General features: G+C 39.7%; 1 protein-coding gene across 1 annotated transcript in view; it reads left to right on the forward strand.

Annotated features, from left to right (window-relative positions):
* Positions 1 to 288: 288 nt before the first annotated feature.
* The window catches only part of LOC756943 (alpha-1A adrenergic receptor), a 34,035-nt gene continuing 11,786 nt past the window's right edge, over positions 289 to 22,537 (forward strand). The window contains exon 1 of the mRNA XM_001197036.4: positions 289 to 1,692. Coding sequence (XP_001197036.2) covers positions 842 to 1,692 — 851 coding nt within the window. The 5' untranslated portion in view covers positions 289 to 841. The remainder of the gene's footprint in view (positions 1,693 to 22,537) is intronic.

The raw sequence follows: 22,537 nt of genomic DNA on the forward strand, positions 1-22,537 counted from the left end.
ATTTACTCCAGTTTCTCTCTCGAGGGATCCTTTTTCTCTGGATAGTTCTCCGTCTTTCATGTTTATCGGAACTATTATACCGAGTGAACTTCGGCAGTGGAACGAGCTTGGTTTACAAGTGAAAGGAACCGAAATACCAGCCTTGTAATCGGACACATGTGGAATAGTTTCGTAATGGTGTCATCATCATCAATCGTAACCAGACTCGATTCTGTCAAGTGGACTTTTTGCTGAAACCGTTCATATTTGTGGAAACATAAAAAAGCGCTCTCGCGACGGATTTTTTTAGGCAGATAGATATTTCACCTTTCACTTCGCAATATAAATGGGTGCAAGATAATTTACTTCGGAAGTCGGCAGTCAATGCGTGAAAGGTGTTGTTATCCACTCACTCACCAGTGAAGAAGCTAAATGCTTGTCAGATATGACGTAACCTGGTTCAAGAAAGGATTACCAGTCTTCTTTCTCTCCCGCCCCGAGGCTTTTTGGTCATTCAGTGTGTCGTCTGCTGTGAGTGTGAGAGCTAGCTAGCTGGTGATCATCGAGGAGGAGCGATGCGTTTGCTCACAGGTCAAGGACAGGGGTGAACAGTAAAGAAACTTTAATGGTCTGCACATTGACTGTCGTTTGTCAACTGTCTGTCTGGCAAAGTTTTGTTTCATGCCACCGAAGTCTGAAACATGTCATTACCATCTGAACCCTCCACATGGACCCATTGAGACCATTATCAGGATTTCATTCGCAGTTTATCCTGTACATTAGTAGAACCCCAGTGATCGGGATATTTCTCTTGGATTATATTAAAAAGGATATGAACATTATTTGAATTCGTCTAATTCTGATGCAGCTTTTGTTTCTAACAGAGGGATTTGATTTACCTAACATGGAAAATTATACGGCTCCACCGGCTAGTCTGCTAAGTACATCGAGCGGGTCAGCGATGGTTTCCCCGCCCGCCAGTACGGGGGATTCGGGCGAATTGTTTCGATTCACCAACTACACCCAACGGGCCATCGTGGCGACGATGTTCATCATCGCCTGCGTCCTCGGTACCGCGGGTAACTCGCTGGTCATTCTCGCCGTCGTATTCTCGAAAAAACTACGAACGATCACGAACGTTTTCGTCGTGAATCTTGCTGTCGCTGATCTCCTCACCTCGTTAATTCTACCATGGAATGCTGTGGCGTTGCTAAGTAGAGATGGCTGGCCACTCCATGAATGGGTTTGTAGCGCTGCTGCAGGAATCCTATTCACCTGTGTTGGATGTAGCACTTACACTCTAGCATCAATCGCCTTGAATCGTTGCATCCTCATCACCAAACGTCTTCAAAGCTACCAAGCCATCTTCAAGATCCGTAACCTGGCCATCTGGATCTCTCTAACCTGGATCATACCCTTCGTTCTCTGCGTCATCCCTGGGTTCGTCGGCCTGGGCCAACTGGGCTACAACGCGAAATACAGCACCTGCAGTCAACAGTCCAAACATGAGTATTCCAACTACTACGATATCCTCCAGGCTCTGGGGATCTATCCCATCCCGCTCGTCATCATCGTCGTCTGCTATATCAAGATCTTTCTTCATGTTCGACATCATCTCAGGTCGATGCTCTCGACGTCGGTGTCATGCCCGAGTAGTAATGACAACGAGCTCTCATCCTCTGTCAATGATACATCAGTCCCCCATGTTAACAGGTTAGTTACTTTTATTTGCAGGATATTAGTTTACTTTAATTTGTATCTTTATTCTTAGTAGGTGTACCGAATCCAACTACTATTTACTTATCTGTGTACTCTACAGTCTACAGACTTCAGGACAGCTCGAAAGGGCTGTTACAATTACAGAGATATTTCAGAGGAAGAAAAGTTTAAATACCCGGTTCCTCTGCCAGAAGGAGAGGAATATTTCCTTCTCATCTGACAACGTACACAATTTCACAAATAGCGTCCTTTGGCAAGACATTGATCTGCATTTGCCACACTCAACCCAGGTGCAGGTGAGGTAAATGGGTATCTGGTATAGTAGGATTATTCATTGAAATGCAATGTGCGCTGTTAACGGCTAGGGTAATAATTTCCAAATCTCTTTTTGAAGCGCATAACTCTAGTCAGAGACGTTATTTCATCATGTAAATTTAAATGTATAATACTCTATACAAGAATATTTTGGCGGAAACCTTGTGCATGATGTTTTGCACGATCTTATTAATATTCCTCTCACCATCTTTCTGGGATCGATTCGGTGAGAGGAATGAAAAGAAACAAATATCGCTGAAGCGTAAGATAATTATGTCCCCGTCGATTTGATTGCAAACCATCAACTCCTGGCCAAATGAAAGTTTCTTTCCCACATATTATTACACCTGACTTAATGAGAATAGGAGCGTATGTCTGTGGTCACATGCCCATTGTTAACCGATTCGTTTTTTCCGTCTCCTGCTGTTGTATTATGGACCTTCCATGGCCATTGATGTATCCTGTTGATTTTTGCAGCCGAAAATACAACTGAAAATACACCGCGGTCAGTCTGCAGTCGTATATGAGATGTAACAATGTTGGATTCGACTCTACGCCTCGTGGAAATCCATTGTTTTCATCTGCAGACAGAGTTATTGTTATATTTGAACGTATAAACCTTCAAATTGGTTTAATATAAGAAATAGGTAGACTGTAGGAAAGAATGATTGCAAAATTCACTCCGCTTTTCTATCTATGTATGCATATGACGTTGTGTGATTTGTACTTAAAAGTATAGAAAGGCAAACAATATGTTATTGGAATTCGGGTCATGACTTGAGAGGTAACAAGGAAGAAGACAAAGGGGAAGAAAAAGAAAGAGGGAGGGAGGGAGGGATGGAGAGAAAGATAGAGAGAGAGAGAGAGGGTGAGAATCAATCTGATGAATACCAGGGCGTAGACAATCTAAACTTGTTTATATCAAACGGAAATGGGATTAGGTCATTAATTCCCTTATCGCAACAACTGTACAAAACCGAATAAACACCGTTGTTCATCTAGGGAGGGGGTATCCGTGCACCCCTTTCCGGACTTGCCCTTCTCAACGTGTATTCATAATCCATTGTAAAACCAGAGACATGTCATTACTTTATTTCTGATACAATGATCATAGAATTCAAAAGCATGTCATTGAATAGGCGATACAACAATTTTAGTGACTAATCTAGTATATTCAGAAAATAGTATCAATTCTTCAAAGTTCATAAAAGATTTTGTGAAATGTAATGCACGCAATATCATATAACCTGAGCAAAGGCATGGGGAAATCAATGGGATAACAATTTAAACAAAAATTGATAAAATAGTGAGGCAATGACGTCACAAACTAATTGGCAATTTGTGTAATGATTTCCATTGTTTCATATTTTACCCAAAATTAATAACTTCCTCACGAGTTATCCGATTTTACTGATTTACTCCAATTTGTTTTGCTCTGTTTCTCTTGTTTGTCTGCATCTATTAAAAGGAAATTAATTTTGGAGTGGACTTTGCCCTGAAATAATTTTATTTTGTTTCTGCAAAACGGCGTTTTCTTCAAATCCTCTTGGAAAAAGGTCGAATCGATCTTTCTCCATCTGCAGGTCCAGACTTCAATCGTTTTTTGTTTTAAAACATTATAATACAAGTACATCTTCTCGTATTCTTCGTATAACTAGTAGTATTCGAGTATCAGATGTTTGATTCTGGTAATGATCAGATAATATCACTCACTCTGTAGAGTATCTCCGTGGTCATACGATCACTGGGCTCGGTCTTGGAACACTGACTTGGTTGTGTTTGTATCGCACTGCCATGGACGCCTGTCTGTCAGACCAAATACTTTTTCACATTACTCCTGACAATATTTCTGCATAGTCTAGCAAAGGACAAAGGAGATTCGTTTACAAGAACCAGAGACTTACCAGGCTTGGCCCTGCATGGGTGTGCGACCTATGTTTCTGCGACAGCTTTTTCTGCAAGGTTCCACTGTCGGAAGACCACTTGACTTTTGCAATTTGCACGAACTGTTTTTTTTTTTACTCTCGTATGAACAGTTGTGATATTTTGAAATGATGCAGTATTATTGTTTCTATACAGTGGCTTACGGTTGCACATGTGAGAGATGGGGGAGAGGATTGTGGAGTCCTGAGAAGGACTGTTGATAATCTGTCCTTCTAGAGAGTGTGTGTGTAGTCCTGAAAAGGGGATGTTGGTAGTCCTGAAAAGGACTGTTGGTTATCTTTCTTGAGCTTATAGTTGGAGAGGATGGGTAGTAGGAGTGGCTCTGTTATATTGTTTCTGTATGCTATGCAAGTGGTACAATCAGGACGTTATAAAACAATGGATTATGTGTTGTTGTTGTTGTAGTTGTCGTTGTTGTTGCGACCTTCTCCACAGGCCACTCGGACTAAATATTCCACTATTCAACAGTTAAACATTTTGAGTACATTTCACAGTGCAATGAACCCTACATAAGTCCACTATTCAGCAATATGTTTTTTCACATTAAAAAAGAACCTGCTTGAATTGATTATCCTTCCAAACCGCAGCAATCTAACGGTGATATGTTTAATCGGTTTCTAAACTATTCTTCTACAAGCAAGGCTGCATGTAGACTTTTGAAACCAAATGCTAATGAACTCTGTCCGGAAACTTAGTTCCATTGAATATCTCTTCGATCATTAAAACATAAAAGGACAGTCACATTCCTTCAAAACCAACAAACTTATTAATCTGTTTGTGAGCAAGGTGTAGAAGGTAATTACATTACAAGAATTGAAACTGGTTAATTGTTTGTGAGGCTGCTGTACACAGATTTTGATTTTCGTACAAATCACAGTATATTTTAAAGTACAACTGCCGAACAAAAGCAAAACCCAAACCACGACCGTTTGGTTGCGGTGGATTCCATGGTTTGGAGATATACCCATCGCATCATGCTGGTATTTAAAGAGAAAATTGAGTTTTGATAAAGGTTTGGTAAAGGTGAAAAACGAAAATTGTGAGCTTTTTCATTCCGATTCTTGTCATGTCACGTTTGGAAGAAAGTTATAATAGCAGTGTCCTCTGAAAAAGGATTGCTCTTTAGATCATAGATGGCCTCGTATTGAAGATATGACATTAAAGAAATAGTTTAGTGTTTTGGCCAAACGCCAAATCAAACAGTCGCGTGTGTGTAGTCCCAGATACCCATGTGTATGTATAGTGCTTATGCTTTTCATCAAGATTGAGTCCATTTTGTGTCAATGTGACGATTCCGAAACCTCAGTTTGCAATTTACCTTTTCATAATCAACCTTTCCCAATTGCCCCGAGACAATTTGTTTTTCTTCCAAACAAATAATCGTATTTGCATGACCTAAAGTTAACTTTACCTTTAATATTTCATGAGGTTAGGAGAAGGATTAACCTGCTACCGATTGTCTGTCACAGACAATATAAATCATCACTACAAAGATCTAATTTGGAGGAAAACATTGTCGACGGGGGATATGAATATGATATAAATTCAATTTGAATTGTTCCTGGCCTTAGGCTTAGGCTTCATGCGTAGAATGGAATAGGACCATGAGAAGAGAGAGAGAGAGAGAGAGAGAGAGAGAAAGAGAGAGAGAGAGAGAGAGAGAGAGAGAGAGAAAGAGAGGGAGAGAGAGAAAGAGAGAGGGGGAAGGGGGGGGGGGGAGGTAAAAGGGGGAGGGGGTTAACATGGTTAATGCAATAGAATGATGTACTTGTTATTTTGACCCAGTCAGTAACCTAGTTATTCAATAAAGGGAAGAATAATATCAGTACTGGAATAACTAGATTATCAAAATGAAATGTACCCAGAACAACACTTGTTAGCCAAAACCACGTGGAGGCTTTCGTCACTTTCATGACGTTTTTGAGTTTGATCTGTCTTGTGTGGTATATTTGTCATTTTTTCCTTCTTCGAAACCCTTCTTTGAAGGGGGAGGGGGTGCTATCCCTATTATGACTGTTAGAGTTGTGTTGTATTCTGTAGATTTGCTGGACTATATTTATATGCCACAATTCAGTTCTCCATACTTGTACTTGTAGACGGTTCTTCTGCACTTGTTCTTGGTTCTTGTTGACATCGGGTGTTGACCCGCCAGTGACGTTGAACTTGTTTTGAGTGACCGACCGACCTCGAATGAAGGACACACCCTTTCTCACAATATTTTCACAGATACCCCAGACTCCAGAGTCTTCATCCTGATCCTGTGGCAGCCCTTGATGAAGAATACACTCCTTGTACATCTACATGACTTTGTAGTTCGTATTCATACTTTACATGTTTTTACTCACAATTACTCCCTCCTCACGACCACCTTCTTTAATTATGCACTATGCAGTCAATAAAGTCAGACAACTCACGAATTATTACATCATTATAATGATAATCTGGAATTTTGGATTTATATAACGTTTAATACGAAATAACGTCTCTAAGCGCTTTACAGATATTATTACCCTGGTCATTAGATTCATTCACGCACAATGGAATACAGTATGTGCATTGTGCACCATCTCTACTCCCTGGGGATCATTCCTACCATATGATAACCGTGAGGGCATGGCAATTACTTACACAAATGCTTTCATCATCGTACCAGGTCCCCATTTGTTACTGGGTATGGACTGGTAAATGTGTTGCAACGTCTTGCCAAAGGACATTAATGCCGTGTCGGGTATCGAATCCACGACCTTTGCATTTCAAGTCAAGTGCTTAAACCACTCGACTACGACATCTTTCTATGTGACAATCTGATGACATATTTCATTTTTGTTTGTCTCAAACAGCTGGTTGATTGTTAGGCTAATCAGGAAGACGTACAAACAGGGAAGTTTAGAATACATCAATACATGGTCATATTACGATTATCATCAATTGTTCAATTAATTCTACCCATATCAAATTTCACATCCAATAACGTGGGAAAGTAATGACCAAATAACCCTTGTGAAAACATTCCTCGAAAAGAACCTTTCTATTCCTTGACATTATTTTACTTAATGATTGTAAAGAGACACTGAAGGGGAAATTCACAGGAAAAATAAGATAGAAACTGAGAAGCTTTTACTACATGTCATGTGACATCTGTGATAACAAACAAATTCATTTGCACCAGAAGCAAAACTATATACTATCTAAATAGTAGTAACTATAATGTTACTTCATAGTTGTTATTAATATCCCCTGCAATAAGGAAACAATGAAAGAACATGTATCACTTATATCGAATGTCGCAAATGATATGTGTAAATGATATTTTCTAAATGAACAATGTAGATTGGATAATGCATTGTGATTTTGTTTGCTTTTGTGGAAGTACTTTCTTGCCACAAGAAAAACCAAACATGTTTATCAGTTTTGAATGTTTTCCGTATGTCCGAGTATGGGGGTGGGGCCTCGCGGTGACCAACCGCAAAGGAATGAAAGGCTTACATTTGCCGATAAAATATTTTGTCCAGTCTATTCGCTTTCTTCGAGAAGGCGGCAGACCAGGTGGACTGGGAACAGTTCATTAATCCTTGCTTCCTTTGATGATAGTATTAGATCATGCCTATTAAATCAAACAAATAAAGAAATAAACAAACTTCTCAAATTAGCGTGAAATGGTGGGTCGTTGACATTACTGTGTTTCCTGAATCTTAAAAACGTTTAGAATTCATCCACCTCAAGAGAACATAAATTTTATAGCAAGCACCCAACAAAGAAAGCGTTTCTTACTCCCTTTTTAAGACTTTCTTTGGCAAGTTTATCGTATTTCCTGATCACCTTGAGACTGTGTTTACATTCATCGCATTGTGAGTTCGTAAAATCAACGCCTACGGAGGTTACCCATTGATAGGATTGGTTGATGAAAGGAAACTGAACACGACTTCTTTCTTCGCCTTTTCTCGAAGCACTCACCACTCCTTGACAAAAGAGATTGATTGTCGAGAACGATCACCTGTGCCTGGTTCTCTTTAATCGCGTTCAGATTTGTTTTCATTGAATGAAATGACTTTAAAAATGATGGTTTAATATAGGATTGAGGGAAAGGCAGAGAAAGAGAGAGAGAGAGAGAGAGAGCGAGAGAGAGAGAGGAGAGAGGGAGGGAGAGAGAGAGAGAGAGAGAGAGAGAGAGGAGAGAGGGAGGGAGAGAGAAAGAGAGAGAGAGAGAGGAGAGAGGGAGGGAGAGAGAGAGAGAGAGAGAAGAGAGGGAGGGGGAGAGAGAGAGAGAGAGAGAGAGAGAGAGGAGAGAGGGAGAGAGAGAGAGAGAGAGAGAGGTTGTCAAGTAGATAATGAAAGGGAGGGGGAAGGAGAGGTAAGGTGAATGAGGGTAAGAGGAAGAGAGAGAGAACGAAGACAGATAGATTGAGAGAGAGAGAGAGAGAGAGAGAGAGAGAGAGAGAGAGAGATGGAGAGAAAGCGAGAGAATGTGTGTGTGTGTGAAGGGGGAGTGGTATATCAGAAAAAAAGCAGAAAAGGGAACCGTATTGGGGAGGGGCACTTATCAAAGGTCCGTACCATAACTAGGGATGCTTGTCTAGTCGGATTGATCAAAAGCCAAATTTATGAGCTTTAGCTTTACACTACAGTAACACATCAAAGCTCATTTATTCACGAAGGACAAAACCTACGAGTGTAAAAATCTCAAAAGCAGGTCGCCGGCTTTTGAATTTTTATATTCGCCCGCACTCGTCAAAAGGACCCATTGTGTTTGAGTAAAATGAGTCATGATGTGGCTCATGACTGTCGATGGTACAACGGAATAGTTGTAAAGAAGGCACCATTTGCGTTGATTGGATGATTGATATACCGTCAGGCTGGGCATTTACAAGGTTTTATGTAAAGCCATGTGAATTGGAACATTTTAGCACCGGTTTCATTTTCTATATTACATTGGCGGCACAGGGCCAGCGAATGATAATAAACGAGAAATCCATCGTTCTCTAGACTCCAGTCCTGAGTCCGTGCATGGGTTTCAAGGAGGATCTGTCTTATCTCCCTGGTTATAATAGCATATCTGAGTCTCTGGTTATAGTTTTGTAGATGTGATAATACACCTTCCCTGCCCTCATATCCGTGGACAAAAATATTTTGATCCTTTCCCGTGTCTCATTACATTTCAATAATATCATGATAAAATGATTAATCTGAAATTAATGCATGTTGATTTGATTTGAGCTTAAAATGTATTTTCATTTAACAAGCTATAATACAATCTTTTGTACATGTACATCTTGTAACTATCTACTCCGGATCCAATGATCCATTCATATTAATCTGAAAACAATTTCTTTCACCGAGTGAGAGGGAAAAAAAAAAAAAATCCAATTTATTTTCGTTTGATTATGAGAACTGCAATCAATGGCAATGGTCTATAAAACTCTAAACAAGCCATTCAAATGCCTATAACTTGCGTGACAAATATTATGGTTCTCAGAATCTACCGAAGAAATCGAAGAAATAGCAACAAAATTTGATATACGAACGTTAACATTTTACTCCACTCAAGATTCGAGTAGTGAATATACTACAAGAGTTTACTTTCGAGCCCCTGGGAGTTATACGAGGCCAGCTTGTGTACCGTCTATTGTGTATTTTTTTATTCCACAAAATATGATTGATTGCCTTTCTTCTCTCGTTTTATTTTCTGATGTTTTCAAAACTTCTTTAATTGTTACTTTTAGTATAGATATCCATCTGTATACGTGTTATTTTTTCTTTTACCCCTTCTTTAACTATTGTATCACGCATGCCTACGTTAGTCTGCAAGCACAGACCCTAATTTGACACTTTATCAAAAAATCATTGTGCCTTGAGAGAAGCCTAGCGCAGCTACCTACTGGTTTTGTTAAGCAGCTACAGTACATGGCCTATGGTAGTCTTGTAGTGCAGACTCACTTTTACGACTGACCAGGGTTTGTGCTTGCAGACTATGCCTACGTTGACTACGTGCATCGATTATGATTTATTGCTCGTGATTGGTATCGGAAATATCACTCGTCTGAGCACTTCGAATAATGTGTAAATCTCTCAGGTTTAATAACTTTGAATTATTGATACGTACAATGAGTGTAACAAGAAGACAAGTGGAAATTGATTACAGGCGTGGGATATTAATATCAAGTGCCCACAAGTACCTTAGTCAATGAGTTTACCATTGAACGAAACAGGGTACCTTACTACCTTTATATATGGCCTAGTAAACCTATTGTTTCTCTTGGTTTCTAAACCTTCTATTGAGTTAATTAGTAGATCGGCGTTCAGTTGTATAGGCTGCGAAATCTATTGTTTCTTGGGGTGGGGAAATTATTTAGTAAAGTCACCCGACTGTTATCAATAGTCAATACCACATCAACTACAGAACGGAATGTTTACTTCTTTTTGTTTACGTCGGTAGAATTAACGTAATGTATTTCGTGGCATACTGAAGGCATGCTTTTCATTCTCTTCCGAGTCAAACGTATCCCAACTTAGACAATACTAAACAATATTTATTTGGGTGCTACATATAGTATTTCGTTCTCTGCAGACAGCAGTGCTGAAATTTGTCAACCTGTTACCTCCAGCCTAAACGATACCACAGAGCTCTGAACCGGTTATCATGAATGACAGTCAAGGTCGACCATTCACCACTCTATCCGAACTCAATCCAATGAAACTCGGGTTAAACGGTTAATTGCCCAATTTTCCCAACTTCCCGACCTTCGTGAAGTGACATGATAATTGCTGTGTTGTGTTTCAAAACGCCAGTTTGTTGGCTTGGGTTGGACATAATTATTGGAGGTGAAGTTCGAAGGCGTAATTAGAGTGGGTGGATGATTGTTTTTGTTTGCGTTTTTTAAATCACGGTTTAAACAATGATTTATTGGCAAGTCCACAATATGCCCCTCCCCCCCCCCCCCCGTATGTAACCGTCTACATCAACTAGTGTAGTAACTCCTTGATTATATCTAGTGATTGTTTTCAGCTAGAAGAGTACGACTAGTGCTAGGATCAGACCAAAAAGAAAAAGATCTATCCATGTTTCCTTCATTATTCTTCAAAGACTTAAACATATGAATTTGCTGTTAAACACATCTTGAAATTGACTTACTTTTGTTGTGGAAGGAAGTGATTATAATGATAAATAAATATCGGGAACAAGGGAAAGAGAGCAAGAGAGAGAGAGAGAGAGAGAGAGAGAGAGAGAGTGGGAGTGAGTGAGAGAGGGGGGGGGGGGGAGCGAAGTAGGACAGGGAAATGGTGAGCGGGTAAAGTAAAGAGGAGATATGAAGAGGGGAGAAGGGAGAAGGGGTACTTTTATGCATAGGGGATATTCTTATATGGCAGTCCCCCTCCAAACAGGAGGGAAAGAGGGTGTCGAAAGTTGTAGATGATCGGTTATAAGTTATATTTTAGGCTTTACATGTATCGTTCAAAATGAATCTCCTTAGCTTTGAGACTTGAGACTTGAGAGCCATGTTAGTGTAGTTGTTTTATATATCATAGCCTTTGCACTGAACCAGCACTAGATGACAAACCAAAGTGTTACACCATGGACCTACTTAAGGCAGATCTTGATATTTAAAGATGAAGTTGAGTTCTGGTCATGCGATTGCATTGTGAAAGAAACGGCGTGGAACCGACAAGAAAAGGTTGATCATCTGCCATATAAGTATTGGTGTGTATTACAAGGTTCCGGAATCATCAAAATGATAAGAAATTTGGCCCAGTCTTGGTATTGGTAAAGTTATAAGCACTGTACACACAAATATGCAAATGGGACTGAACGAACATGTGGCGTAAAAATCAGTCCCGACTTTTATGCTGTTACAAACCATTTTGGATTTTAAGGCATTATTTTGAAGAGCCTTTCTTTTTAGGGAACATCTTTTATATGATGTTCTTCCACACTTGCATAATAACAGTGATAACGCTCACAATTTATTTTTCACCTCTTCCCAGAACTCAACCTTCTCTTTAAAGCAATCTTCATTATCATTCTCAGATAAAAAGGAAATGAAATACATATGAGCGTTCGTGTACTATCACTGACCTGGCGCCTCTCATTACGTAATCAGTTCACTCAAATGTTTCCCCAATCTGGTTGTACTTCTGTTGGATGCGATTCATTGAAGCTGGAGGAAATCAGCTATGCCAGGAATGAATTGAAAACCGATCCGATGTCATTAAGAAATTTAATACTGCAAAGGGCATCGGGCATGCGACATAAATAAGTCATGTTATGTAACTGTGCGTTATCGCGCGTTATCAAAGCGTGACGCGCACGCGACAGTCTGCGGTTTGCATGCAGTGCACCCGATGTGCGGGTTGATCGTCTGCTACATCGTTGTGAATGGTGTGAAAGTATGTTTGTTCATCTGTCTTTTATGTTGGATAGCAGACACTATAAATTGAAAGGTGCCTCACAAACTCTTAGATTCAGAAATTAATTTATTAAATGTATTGGTACAATTACCAATTTTTCCCCTACCTCACTCCTCAAATTGAGAAGTAAGACGTTGTTTGCCCTCCAAAATTAATGACTAACTTTAGCAAATTAATAGACATTTGTCACTTTCCTATTGAATCAATAAAGGCTGTAACTTGGGGTGCGTTTCAATTTTCCTACCGTACCTCCTTCCTTCCCATATACTGTAGGCTAACTCAATCACAAACCAGGTGCAGTGTTTATTCTCGTGTCGTATGCGTGCCAGTCTAAAGATAATTTTGTAGACTGGCACGCATACGACATTAGAAACCCTGTATCCTGGGTAAGTACAGATGCATAATAGTATGTATCCATTTGATCTATTCTGATTGTATTACGGAAGATACTGCTCAGTTTATAGTTTATGTGTGTGTTTCTGGGAAATAATTAAGAAATTCGAGTCTACTATTTCGATTTTTTAATTGATTGATATGATTGATTATGATTGAGAGGATTAATTTATAAATGTAGACATAGTGACTCATCCATATTTTTTAGTAGAGTATGACGCTTCTGCTGTCGCCAGTCGCATAGCACTAACTTGCATGCAGGAGGGTGCTCTCCCTGCTGCGTTACACTCATCTCAAGGCATGCGAGCTAAAAACAATGCAAATTTGACAGACCTTAACACAACACCAAAACCACACGATCATCAAACCATAAGATAAGTCAAGCCATTAGAATTAGGGCCTAGCTGGATTACCAAGGTAAACCCCTGTTATCCCGTCATCAAAATTGAAGTGCCCCGGTATCCTTCCTCCCTTTACAAAATTCTCCCAAATCCAATTAGGACTGTTGATGAATTTGCGCACTTTTATCGAATCAAAGTTCTTTTTTTTTAAGGGGAATAAATTTATATCAATATTGCAAGACGTGGTATATAGGCATGGTGAGTCATCGATGCGTGGATATAAAAATTGATGAGATTATGTTAGGAGTGGAGGAAGGGAAGGAACTGGGGGTAGAGTTAGGACAAAGGATGGTTTTATGACTAGAGGAAGGGTCACGTGCCTCTAGCTGGCTCTAGATGCTCATCAGTCATCATCATGTCGCATCAATACAAGGAGAGTGGGGCCTATATGTATACATCAGGCCTGGCCTTGGGGACGTTTACACTCCCATTTTATGCCTCATTCATCCATTCATCTATATTTATGTCGAATATACATGTAGGAGCGTGTATAGGGCTATATACAGCAGACCCAGGGGACGTTTCACATTGCCATTTTATCATCTATTTAGGCTATCTCCTCAATCGCTCAATTCGCATAGGAGCTGTGCATGTATAACTAATAGTATAGGGCAATAAACACCAGGCCCTCGGGACGTTTACATTACTATTTATCTTTCGGAATGCTTCTTTGTTATAATTTGTATCTTGCAGTTATTCATCTATTTTCATTCATTTATTTTATTTATATGGAGACATCTATCAGGGGCGCCGCTTCTCGCTAAACAACTTTCGATGGGAATGTTTGACCCAATTTACGAATTTTAGTTGTTCTTCCGTCTGCGAATGTTTGGACATCTGCCCCCCCCCCCTTCCCCTCTACCGGGCTGCCAGAGAATACTAGATCGTACAATAAAATTTATGAAGAAAAAAAGTATGGACTCAGAGAGTGCAGGGTCAGAATTTAGAACGTGGACCTACTAGGTCAGAACAATGATGACCACCATGGAATGCATTAAGTTACCCTACCCAGGGACGGTGTCGCATCGGTGTTTTTCTCTTTACCTTTCCTGACTTTGCATACCAACCTCCTCATATCATTTCCCCTACCCCTCTCAATCTAATATCTAGATTTCAACACCAGAAACAAGCCGGTCAGTCATCTTGAAAAACCATTTCAATCCGGTAGAGACCATTTAGTAGGCCTTTAGTTCATCCATTGCTGGAGGATGTACCCCTTTACTTACCCACTCTGTACCAACTACCAAACCAAACTCTGTTAAAGGTAAAGAGTAAAGACCAGTATTGGAAAAGCCCCAATTTCAAAAAATGAAATGGAAGCTCTTATTACCAATCATGTGAAAGAGTATGTTTTGACTAATACATGATGATACAAATTTCGCCGGGAAACCGCCTACTAATTGATATATTTGGTAAATTAGTTTATCTATTGATGTGTGAGAGATAAACGCACGTGTCGCGCACGTGTGCGTAGTCCCATATACATCTTTCTGTGTACAGTGCTTGTAACTTTACAAAGACTGGGCCAAATTTCTTAACCTTGCAGTACACACCAATACTTATATGCTAGATGATCAACCTTTTCTGATCGATTCCACAACGTTTCTTTCACAATGTAATCGCATGACCATAACTGGTCTTTATCTTTAATACTTGACTGACTCTGTCTGTCTCTTTATGGACCCCCCCCCCCCTCTCTCTCTCTCTCTCTCTGGCTTGTCCCCCTCTATATCTCACCAACATTGTATTATACCAGCACCTGATAAGAGTTCTATTTATAGCATCAATCTCTCTCTCATTACCTCTTCATCGCCTGCCTTTCTCGTTGTAACCCCGCCCCCCCATGTCCCCCTCTCTCTCTCCCTCCACAGCCACTCCCTCTCCCCCTCTATCTCTCTCCAACGCTATTACCATACGAGTATAGCTTCAATTACTGCTACTTGACCCTGTCTGTCTCTTCATGAACCCCTCTCTCTGTCTCTCTCTGTCTCTCTCTCTCTCTGTCTCTCTCTGTGGCTTATCCCACTATATTTCTCTCACCAACATTGTATTATACCAGCACCTGATAAGAGTTCTATTTATAGCATCAATCTCTCTCATTACCTCTTCATCGCCTGCCTTTCTCGTTGTAACCCCGCCCCCCCCCCCATGTCCCCCCTCTCTCTCCCTCTTCACGACCGACCACTCCCTCCCCCTCTATCTCTCCGAGTCTCCAACGATGTATCATAAGAACATGTAGATTCAACTGCTTCAATCATCTCCTCTACCTGTACCTCTATTAATCTCCTCTCTCTCTCTCTCTCTATCTACCCCTCTTTCTCTCCCTCCCTCCCTGTCCCTCATCTCGCTCTATCTCTCTCTCTCTCTTTCTCTCCGTACCCCTCTCCCTGCCCCCATCTCTCTGTTTCCCAAGTCCTCTCTCCCTGTCCATCCGCTCTCCCTGTCCCCCCCCCCTCTCTCTCTCTCTCTCTCTCTCTCTCTCTCTCTCTCTCATTCTCTCTCCTCTGTGGAAGAGCTGATGCTGACAGATGGAATCATCTCATTTCTCACGCTCAAGTACAAGTGGTTGCATTTGCTTCATGACAGATGGCTTCAGACTGCAAACCACTGTACTCAATGGTACTTATAACATGAACTCGAACTGTTATTACTCAGCAGTTATCAGAGCGAAATTGAGTTTATGTTTATACAGTTGCGTTTGTTAATTGATTGATATAATACGCAATTTATCTTTATGATGAAGAAACATGACAGGATGGAACGTTGTAGTAAATATTGAATATTTCATTCGGCAGTATCAGGCACTGGATGGCCAATCATATACAGGCCGGTTTATAGCCGTTTGGTCCACAGCCAGTTTGTGTACTACCCAATTGGTCTATTCCCATTATGGTCTACACCCAGCCAGTCTACTATCCACATGCCTGGTCTAATAATCATTTCGTCCACTTTCATTAATTTGGTCTTATGACCATTTAGGCTAATAAATGACTGTGTCGTTAGCCTCTCATTTCTGAATTTCCTTTTTTTTTAAGGGAACAAAATTAATGAAATGTAGTCTCTCATTTTGGTCCGTAGAAATGAAGAGAGATACACTCTGTATTATTTGCTAAACAATAGTAACTTTATGATTTTCTTCGCTCTACCAGCGGGACCAGCAGATTATATAAAAAAAGAGGTAAGATTTGTTAGCTCCTGGTACTGGTAGTGGTAGAAATATTGAAATGATGGCTATAGTGTCTCGGCCCCATCAGGTGCTGGTATCATGTTACTGATTGAACATGAGGGAAGGGGAATGGTTAATGATTTATCTTCCTCTCCCAAGAGAGACGCGTGTCATCATCACCCTAAACATCACGATGAAAAGGGCGCCAAAAAAAAGGCGCCAAAGAAGTGGATGCCGCGTCGTCTGACTGTAAATCTTGATCATGTAAGGAATGGTGATCATTTACAAGAGCCTCCATTAATCAGTGACTAATTCGTTACGCATGCGCTATCTATCAACTCACCCCCTAAATCTTTACGATGCGCGAGTCTTGGCGGTAATAATTTAGATGAGCTCCCGCAATCAGACGTAATTAAGTGATGGGCAGATTTATCGTCTGGAAAATATATTTCTGTAATGGTGTGAATTGCTCGGTGGAGGTGGGATGGATTACTCTGATTAGAGTCACTGTGAACGCATTAGATACAAGAACAGCTACAGACATCTTAATGTTTGTACATGTACAACTTACAAGGGAGGTTGAAGCCAATCACAAGTATTGCTTATGCCATAATCATGACTCTTTGGAGAATTTTATTTGCGAATTCGCTTATTTCTGAAAGCTACAGCCGTATAAGAAAACTCAAAAACGTTAGGCTTGCGAAACATTTGTCGTGTGTTTTAATGATTGTAGTGAAAATGGGAATCCGTGTTTTGTTGTTTTTGTTATTCATCAGTCGAGACAAATGCACTTTTTTCATCGAAACTGTAATGACGTGCGTTTATACTGTCGCATCGTAAAAGGAAAACAAAAACGAACAGCAAACAATAAGTTTTTCTTTCTTTTACGTGCATGACCATGATGGCTGAGTGCTCTGATCGGGGATTTGTAATCTGGTAATAAGAAGTTGGGAAAGGGAATATAAAGTAGATGTCATTGGCATATAAAGAGTGAGGTTCTTGAGCAGAAAGCGAGAGTTGATCAAGTACTTGAACTTTAAGATTTCTGAACTCCATCGAATCGATCATCGACCCAATATATATGATTATTGAGTGATTGACCTGTGGATGGTTGAATAAACTTGAAAATAGTACAGTAAGATGATGTTTGTGGTAGAAACCCACCGGTAGCGATAATCCTTAATGATCATTCTAGGGAGACAACGTGTTTTGTGGAGACATTAATCATTTATGAACTGCTGGAACTATGATTTCTTTGAGAAAGATGTGACGCAGTGTTTGATAATGCTTCACAGCTGCGGTCTGCAGATTCTATGTGTTAGTTTAATCACTATTATCATGGTTATTTAGTAAGAACTAAGAATACATGTACCCTCAAAGGTTCAAAGTTCATACAGTGTTAGAAGTATTCCAAATAGTTTCTGTTTTCATCTCGTATGTTATGTTTCAAAGTACCCGAACATTCTACAATTGTGAAATTTGAATGTTTGTAAATATGGGTGAAGCAACCATGATGTGATTGCAATCCCCGATTCAAAGTACAAGCAATCATCCCACCCCGCCAAAAAAAAAACACAGGCCCTCGTATTTCACTTTCCTTTTTATAAGTAGACCAGGGAATTTCACCTCCTAGAACAGACTATTATTTATACATGAAGTGTGCACTAAAGTCTTCTTCATCACTCAAGAATGTGAAAATGAAAAGAAAGTCATTCTTAGGAGACTGTGGAGGAGAGTCATTGCTCTACTTTGAATGAAGGCTGAACATGAAATTCTTTTGGGAATTGGTTCAAACGAACAAAAGTGGCGGGAACTATTTTTATGATTATAGCATAATTGTCCACACTCTTGGCTCGAAGAGAGGCGATGCAAGTGGGCCATTATATGAATCGTGAATCAGCGCAAACGTTGTAATAAGTTCATGGTGGAAGAAAGTTCGTGAACATCCATGGCAAGACAAACAACCTGCAGCATATTGTCGTGCCCTCTTCGACCCAGACCTATTCAATACATCAAGTTTCTGGTGTTCGGTTCCCCCAAAGCTCTTTAGACCCCGTGAGAACGGAATGTATTTTAACACATGGCGTAGCCCTTCAGGTTCGTGGTGGCAAGGGGCACTAGCTGTACCTCCCTTGCTGTGTTTAGTTTCCCTCGAATTGAGCTCTGTAAACCACGTAAGAACGGAATGTACTCAAACACATGGGGGTAGCTCTTCGAACGGAAGAGGCAGGGTCAGGGGCACTTTACCTCCTTGCCAGTATTTACCGTACACATGGGCATGGCGTAGCCCTTCTAGTTGGTGGGAGTAAGGGGCACTACAATTCCATGCCAGATTGTACTCTTACAGATGGTGTAACCACTTACATTGAAGGGATGGTGCAAGGGGTATACCTCATCGAGTACCTGCTGGAGCAAGATGTCAAGTATTCCGTGACACTTTTGTTTTAATTTTAGAATCTTATTCGACAGCGATCCCAATGTTTTTGACGTCCAGATGACCCCCTCCCCTTACACAAAATTCAACAAAATAAAAACAAAAACATCCGAGTGGAAATTTAAGAGTTCTAACACTAGACTGTCTACTAAACTTCACCGAACCGACCCCTCCCCCCCCCGAAACTGGCGGTGGGTTAAAAAAAAAACGTCAATTTTCAACCGACGGGAAAATGATGGAAAAAGATATGATTTCCCCCTTTTATTCCCTAAACGATTTTGAAACCTCCCAGATTTTTAATTGAAATTAACAATCATTTCGGGACAAACAAGAGGGAAAATGTCGTGCCATGGTCTAATTTTTCGACAAAGAAAAGGAACATTGATTGCTATTTAATATTAACTGTTGTGAGAGGTGGGATCCGGAAAAGGAACTACCTGTGTAAATTGTGATTACAAAACTGTAAACAACGTATTATTCCCTCTACTGGGTTGTGAATAAGAATATAATCAGTTTAAAATGCATTGTTCTCAACTATAAAGAAAAGAAGATTCCAAACTGAAAGCTAAGCCTCGTACTTTCCGTTTCCACCCGTCGCACCCGGTATCCGAGCCTACCGTCGAATACAGGTGTATATAGTTAAGATAATTAAGAAACAATTAAGTTAGCATTATTAAAGGTGAATTAAGCCTTTGCACAAAAATAGCTTGGGGGGCTCCGGGATTTGGGCCCATACGCAATACAGTGTTTGATTATTTTGTTTTGGTTGAATATTTAACCAATACTGTATTCTAAGTGCATCTAGTTCACACAACGCTTTACAAAAAAACTTGTAACAGAGAAATATTTAACATTCCCCTGTTCATAATCAGGCCTGACCTCCTTACCAAACAAGTCAAACATCGTGGATCCGTGAGAACATTTCGATTAAAATGTGTCTGATGTAAAATTGCTGAAAAACAAGCGTACAATAAAAAAAAGTTATAATGTCTAAGCATGAGAAACTAATATTCTACTATCTAAAGGAAAATATGACTTTTTCTAGTACTAATATAGGTCCATGGTTTGAATTGGTAAATTCCTCTTTCGCCCATTCAGAATTTGTTTGCGAAGTGTCGCCGCTTACACGGTATATGCCTCACATGAGTAGTCATCGTGGGAATATATGCCAATTCTATAATACATTCAAATTTATACACGTCTACCGAGTGACGAAATATCAAATTTTGAACTACCTGTTTCGAGATATAAAATTTCAAACGCCAGAGTACAAATGCGTACACTAGTTGTTGCTAGGTCGGACATATGCGCTGGCTTGTCCGATCTAACGGCCCGTAAGGTTGCAGTGTGCATTCTGATTTTTAAGTACTAATTATTCGTATTGGTAAAGGAGTTATAATGCCTAATTGCGTATGCAATGAACTTACACTGTACACCTAAAATGGTCAAAGTTGTCTCTTTGCTGATATTCATTTCATGTTCAATGCCAAGGTTTGATTCTAAATGTTTTCAGAATTCCAGCATACGTGTATCTAGACTATTTCATCAGTACATAAGCAACTCCTTATTATACGATTACTTTTGATCACTAACCGTCGCAAAGATAAGAACAGTTTCTGACATTATCTAAGGTGTAGACAGTAGACTAAAGGTTTAACTGCCCCATTGTCAGAATAAAGTCTGCCCTCGACGACTATACCATTCATTCATTCATTCATTCCTAATGATTTAGTAGATACAAACTTCAATGGCAGCCGTTCAAGGCTGAATTGATGAGGTGTAACAAAATGTAACAATTTACAACTGACAATTCAATTACAAGTAGTAACAAATCACGATCAAATACGATAGAACATTATGAACAAAATACGGAATATGTAATTTTATTCTGCCAGAATTACAGATAAAAAAACATGACAAACACGTAGTGCTGAGACCGGGAGAGAGAGAGAGAGAGAGAGAGAAGGGGTGAAGAGAGAGTGAGAGAGAGAGAGAAGGGGGGGGGAGAGAGAGTGAGAGAGAGAGAGAGAGAGAGAGAGAAGGGGGGGGGGGAAGAGAGAGTGAGAGAGGAGTTTTAGTGATGTAGTAGGGAGGGATGGTTAGTAACTCCATGGTTATAATCAGACCGAAAGGAATTGACTAGTGTTCAGAAGAGTGGTGAGAAAGGAAATAGATTAATTAATCATAGAGATCCTAATCAGAGAAAGAATTATTGAGGATTATGCAAGAGAGTGAGAGACAGAGAGAGAGAGAGAGAGAGGGGGAGGAGAAGAAGAAGAACGGGAGGAAGAGAAGGTAGAGAATAGCCATTTCCTATCGAAACATGTTTCGATTTTATTTCTGTTACTAGATGTGAGACACCCTTCCAATCTTTTAGAACTAGCCCCGCCACTATTTACCTAAACCTCGGCATATTTCGCAATTCGCTCGTTTTTGCCTATGTGCAACCCGAGAACTTGCACTGAATAAACTAATTTGTAAAACCTCCTAAAAATAAGTACCGGACTCCGATTTCCACCTCTCCCATAAAAAAATGAATACTGAGCACTTTCACGAAATTTTAAAAGAACATGTTTATTTGGATACAGTTCTGCAACCTAAAATTTGTAACCCGGGTGAGTATGAATAGAATAGGTACACAGTCTTGCTGATTTCGATAAATTCTACAGAAAAAATAAATTTGATACCAAGATAGAGTTGAATATTGGGGTTGTGGTCATCTGAATGACTATTTACCCTACTCTTTAAGTAGACGAAGAACATTTGAAAGCACCGGGTTGATTTCATGATCATGGTAATAAGAAACATTGCAATTCTTAACTGACCATCTTCAACGATTCCAAAAGAAATTAATGAATCTGCTCAACAGGAATATCCGACCGTAGCCCTCGTTTTGTATTTAGGCAAACTTCAAAGAGATAACTGACGTTAAAGTTCTAATATTCAACTTCATTTATGATGAATTTTATGCTCAAGTATTTGTATCCTAAAATGGTTTGATTATTTATCGACTTTTAATATTGTATTATTACAGATGAGTTAATTTTCTGTATTTTTTTGCAAATATCATTTGATTTTAATTTTAAGTAGGCTTTTTTTTGCTTCATATTTTGATTGAGTGATGGAAATGAAATAATTTGAATTGAATTGAGTTTTGTCGAGGGACCCCTCCCTAATGCAGATAATCGCATTTTGAGAAATCAAGATAAAAGAAAGGTAATTTTCCATTGAATGGCCATTAGAAGTCATATTCGGATTGCGGTATATATCGTTGTATTGGTCGTAAATTAAAAAAATGTTACGTGCAAGGAAGGCTATACTTATGATAGTGATTTCAGTTGATTTTTCGAAGGTTTAAAAAGCGTTCGTGATAAAAAAAAGAACCACTTCACACACTTTCGTGCTGTTTTGAGACCGACGTCGAGACCAGAAACAGGGATGTGGGATAGGTACATGATTTACTCTCTATAGATCGTGGGAAACTTACCTTATTATATTTGAATTTAGCTTAGAGTTCTCATCGTTGATTAACATTAATGTCATTCCGTGATAAATGAGAGAGAGAGAGAGAGAGAGAGAGAGAGAGAAATAGGATTTAAGATTTTCTTTACTAACAAGGTTATAAAAACCTACGGATCCGCATTTGTGGTGAAACATTCTTCACATCCGCTACTATACGGTATGTGAACGTGCTGTATACAGCACGCAATATGCTAGTAGGAGATTGCATTTTAATTAAGTGAGTCTGAAAAAGCGCGCCAAAACGAGGATCCACGGGCCCCA

This window comes from Strongylocentrotus purpuratus, unplaced genomic scaffold, assembly GCF_000002235.5.
Source record: "Strongylocentrotus purpuratus isolate Spur 01 unplaced genomic scaffold, Spur_5.0 spur5_scaffold_19, whole genome shotgun sequence".
NCBI lineage: Eukaryota > Metazoa > Echinodermata > Echinoidea > Camarodonta > Strongylocentrotidae > Strongylocentrotus > Strongylocentrotus purpuratus.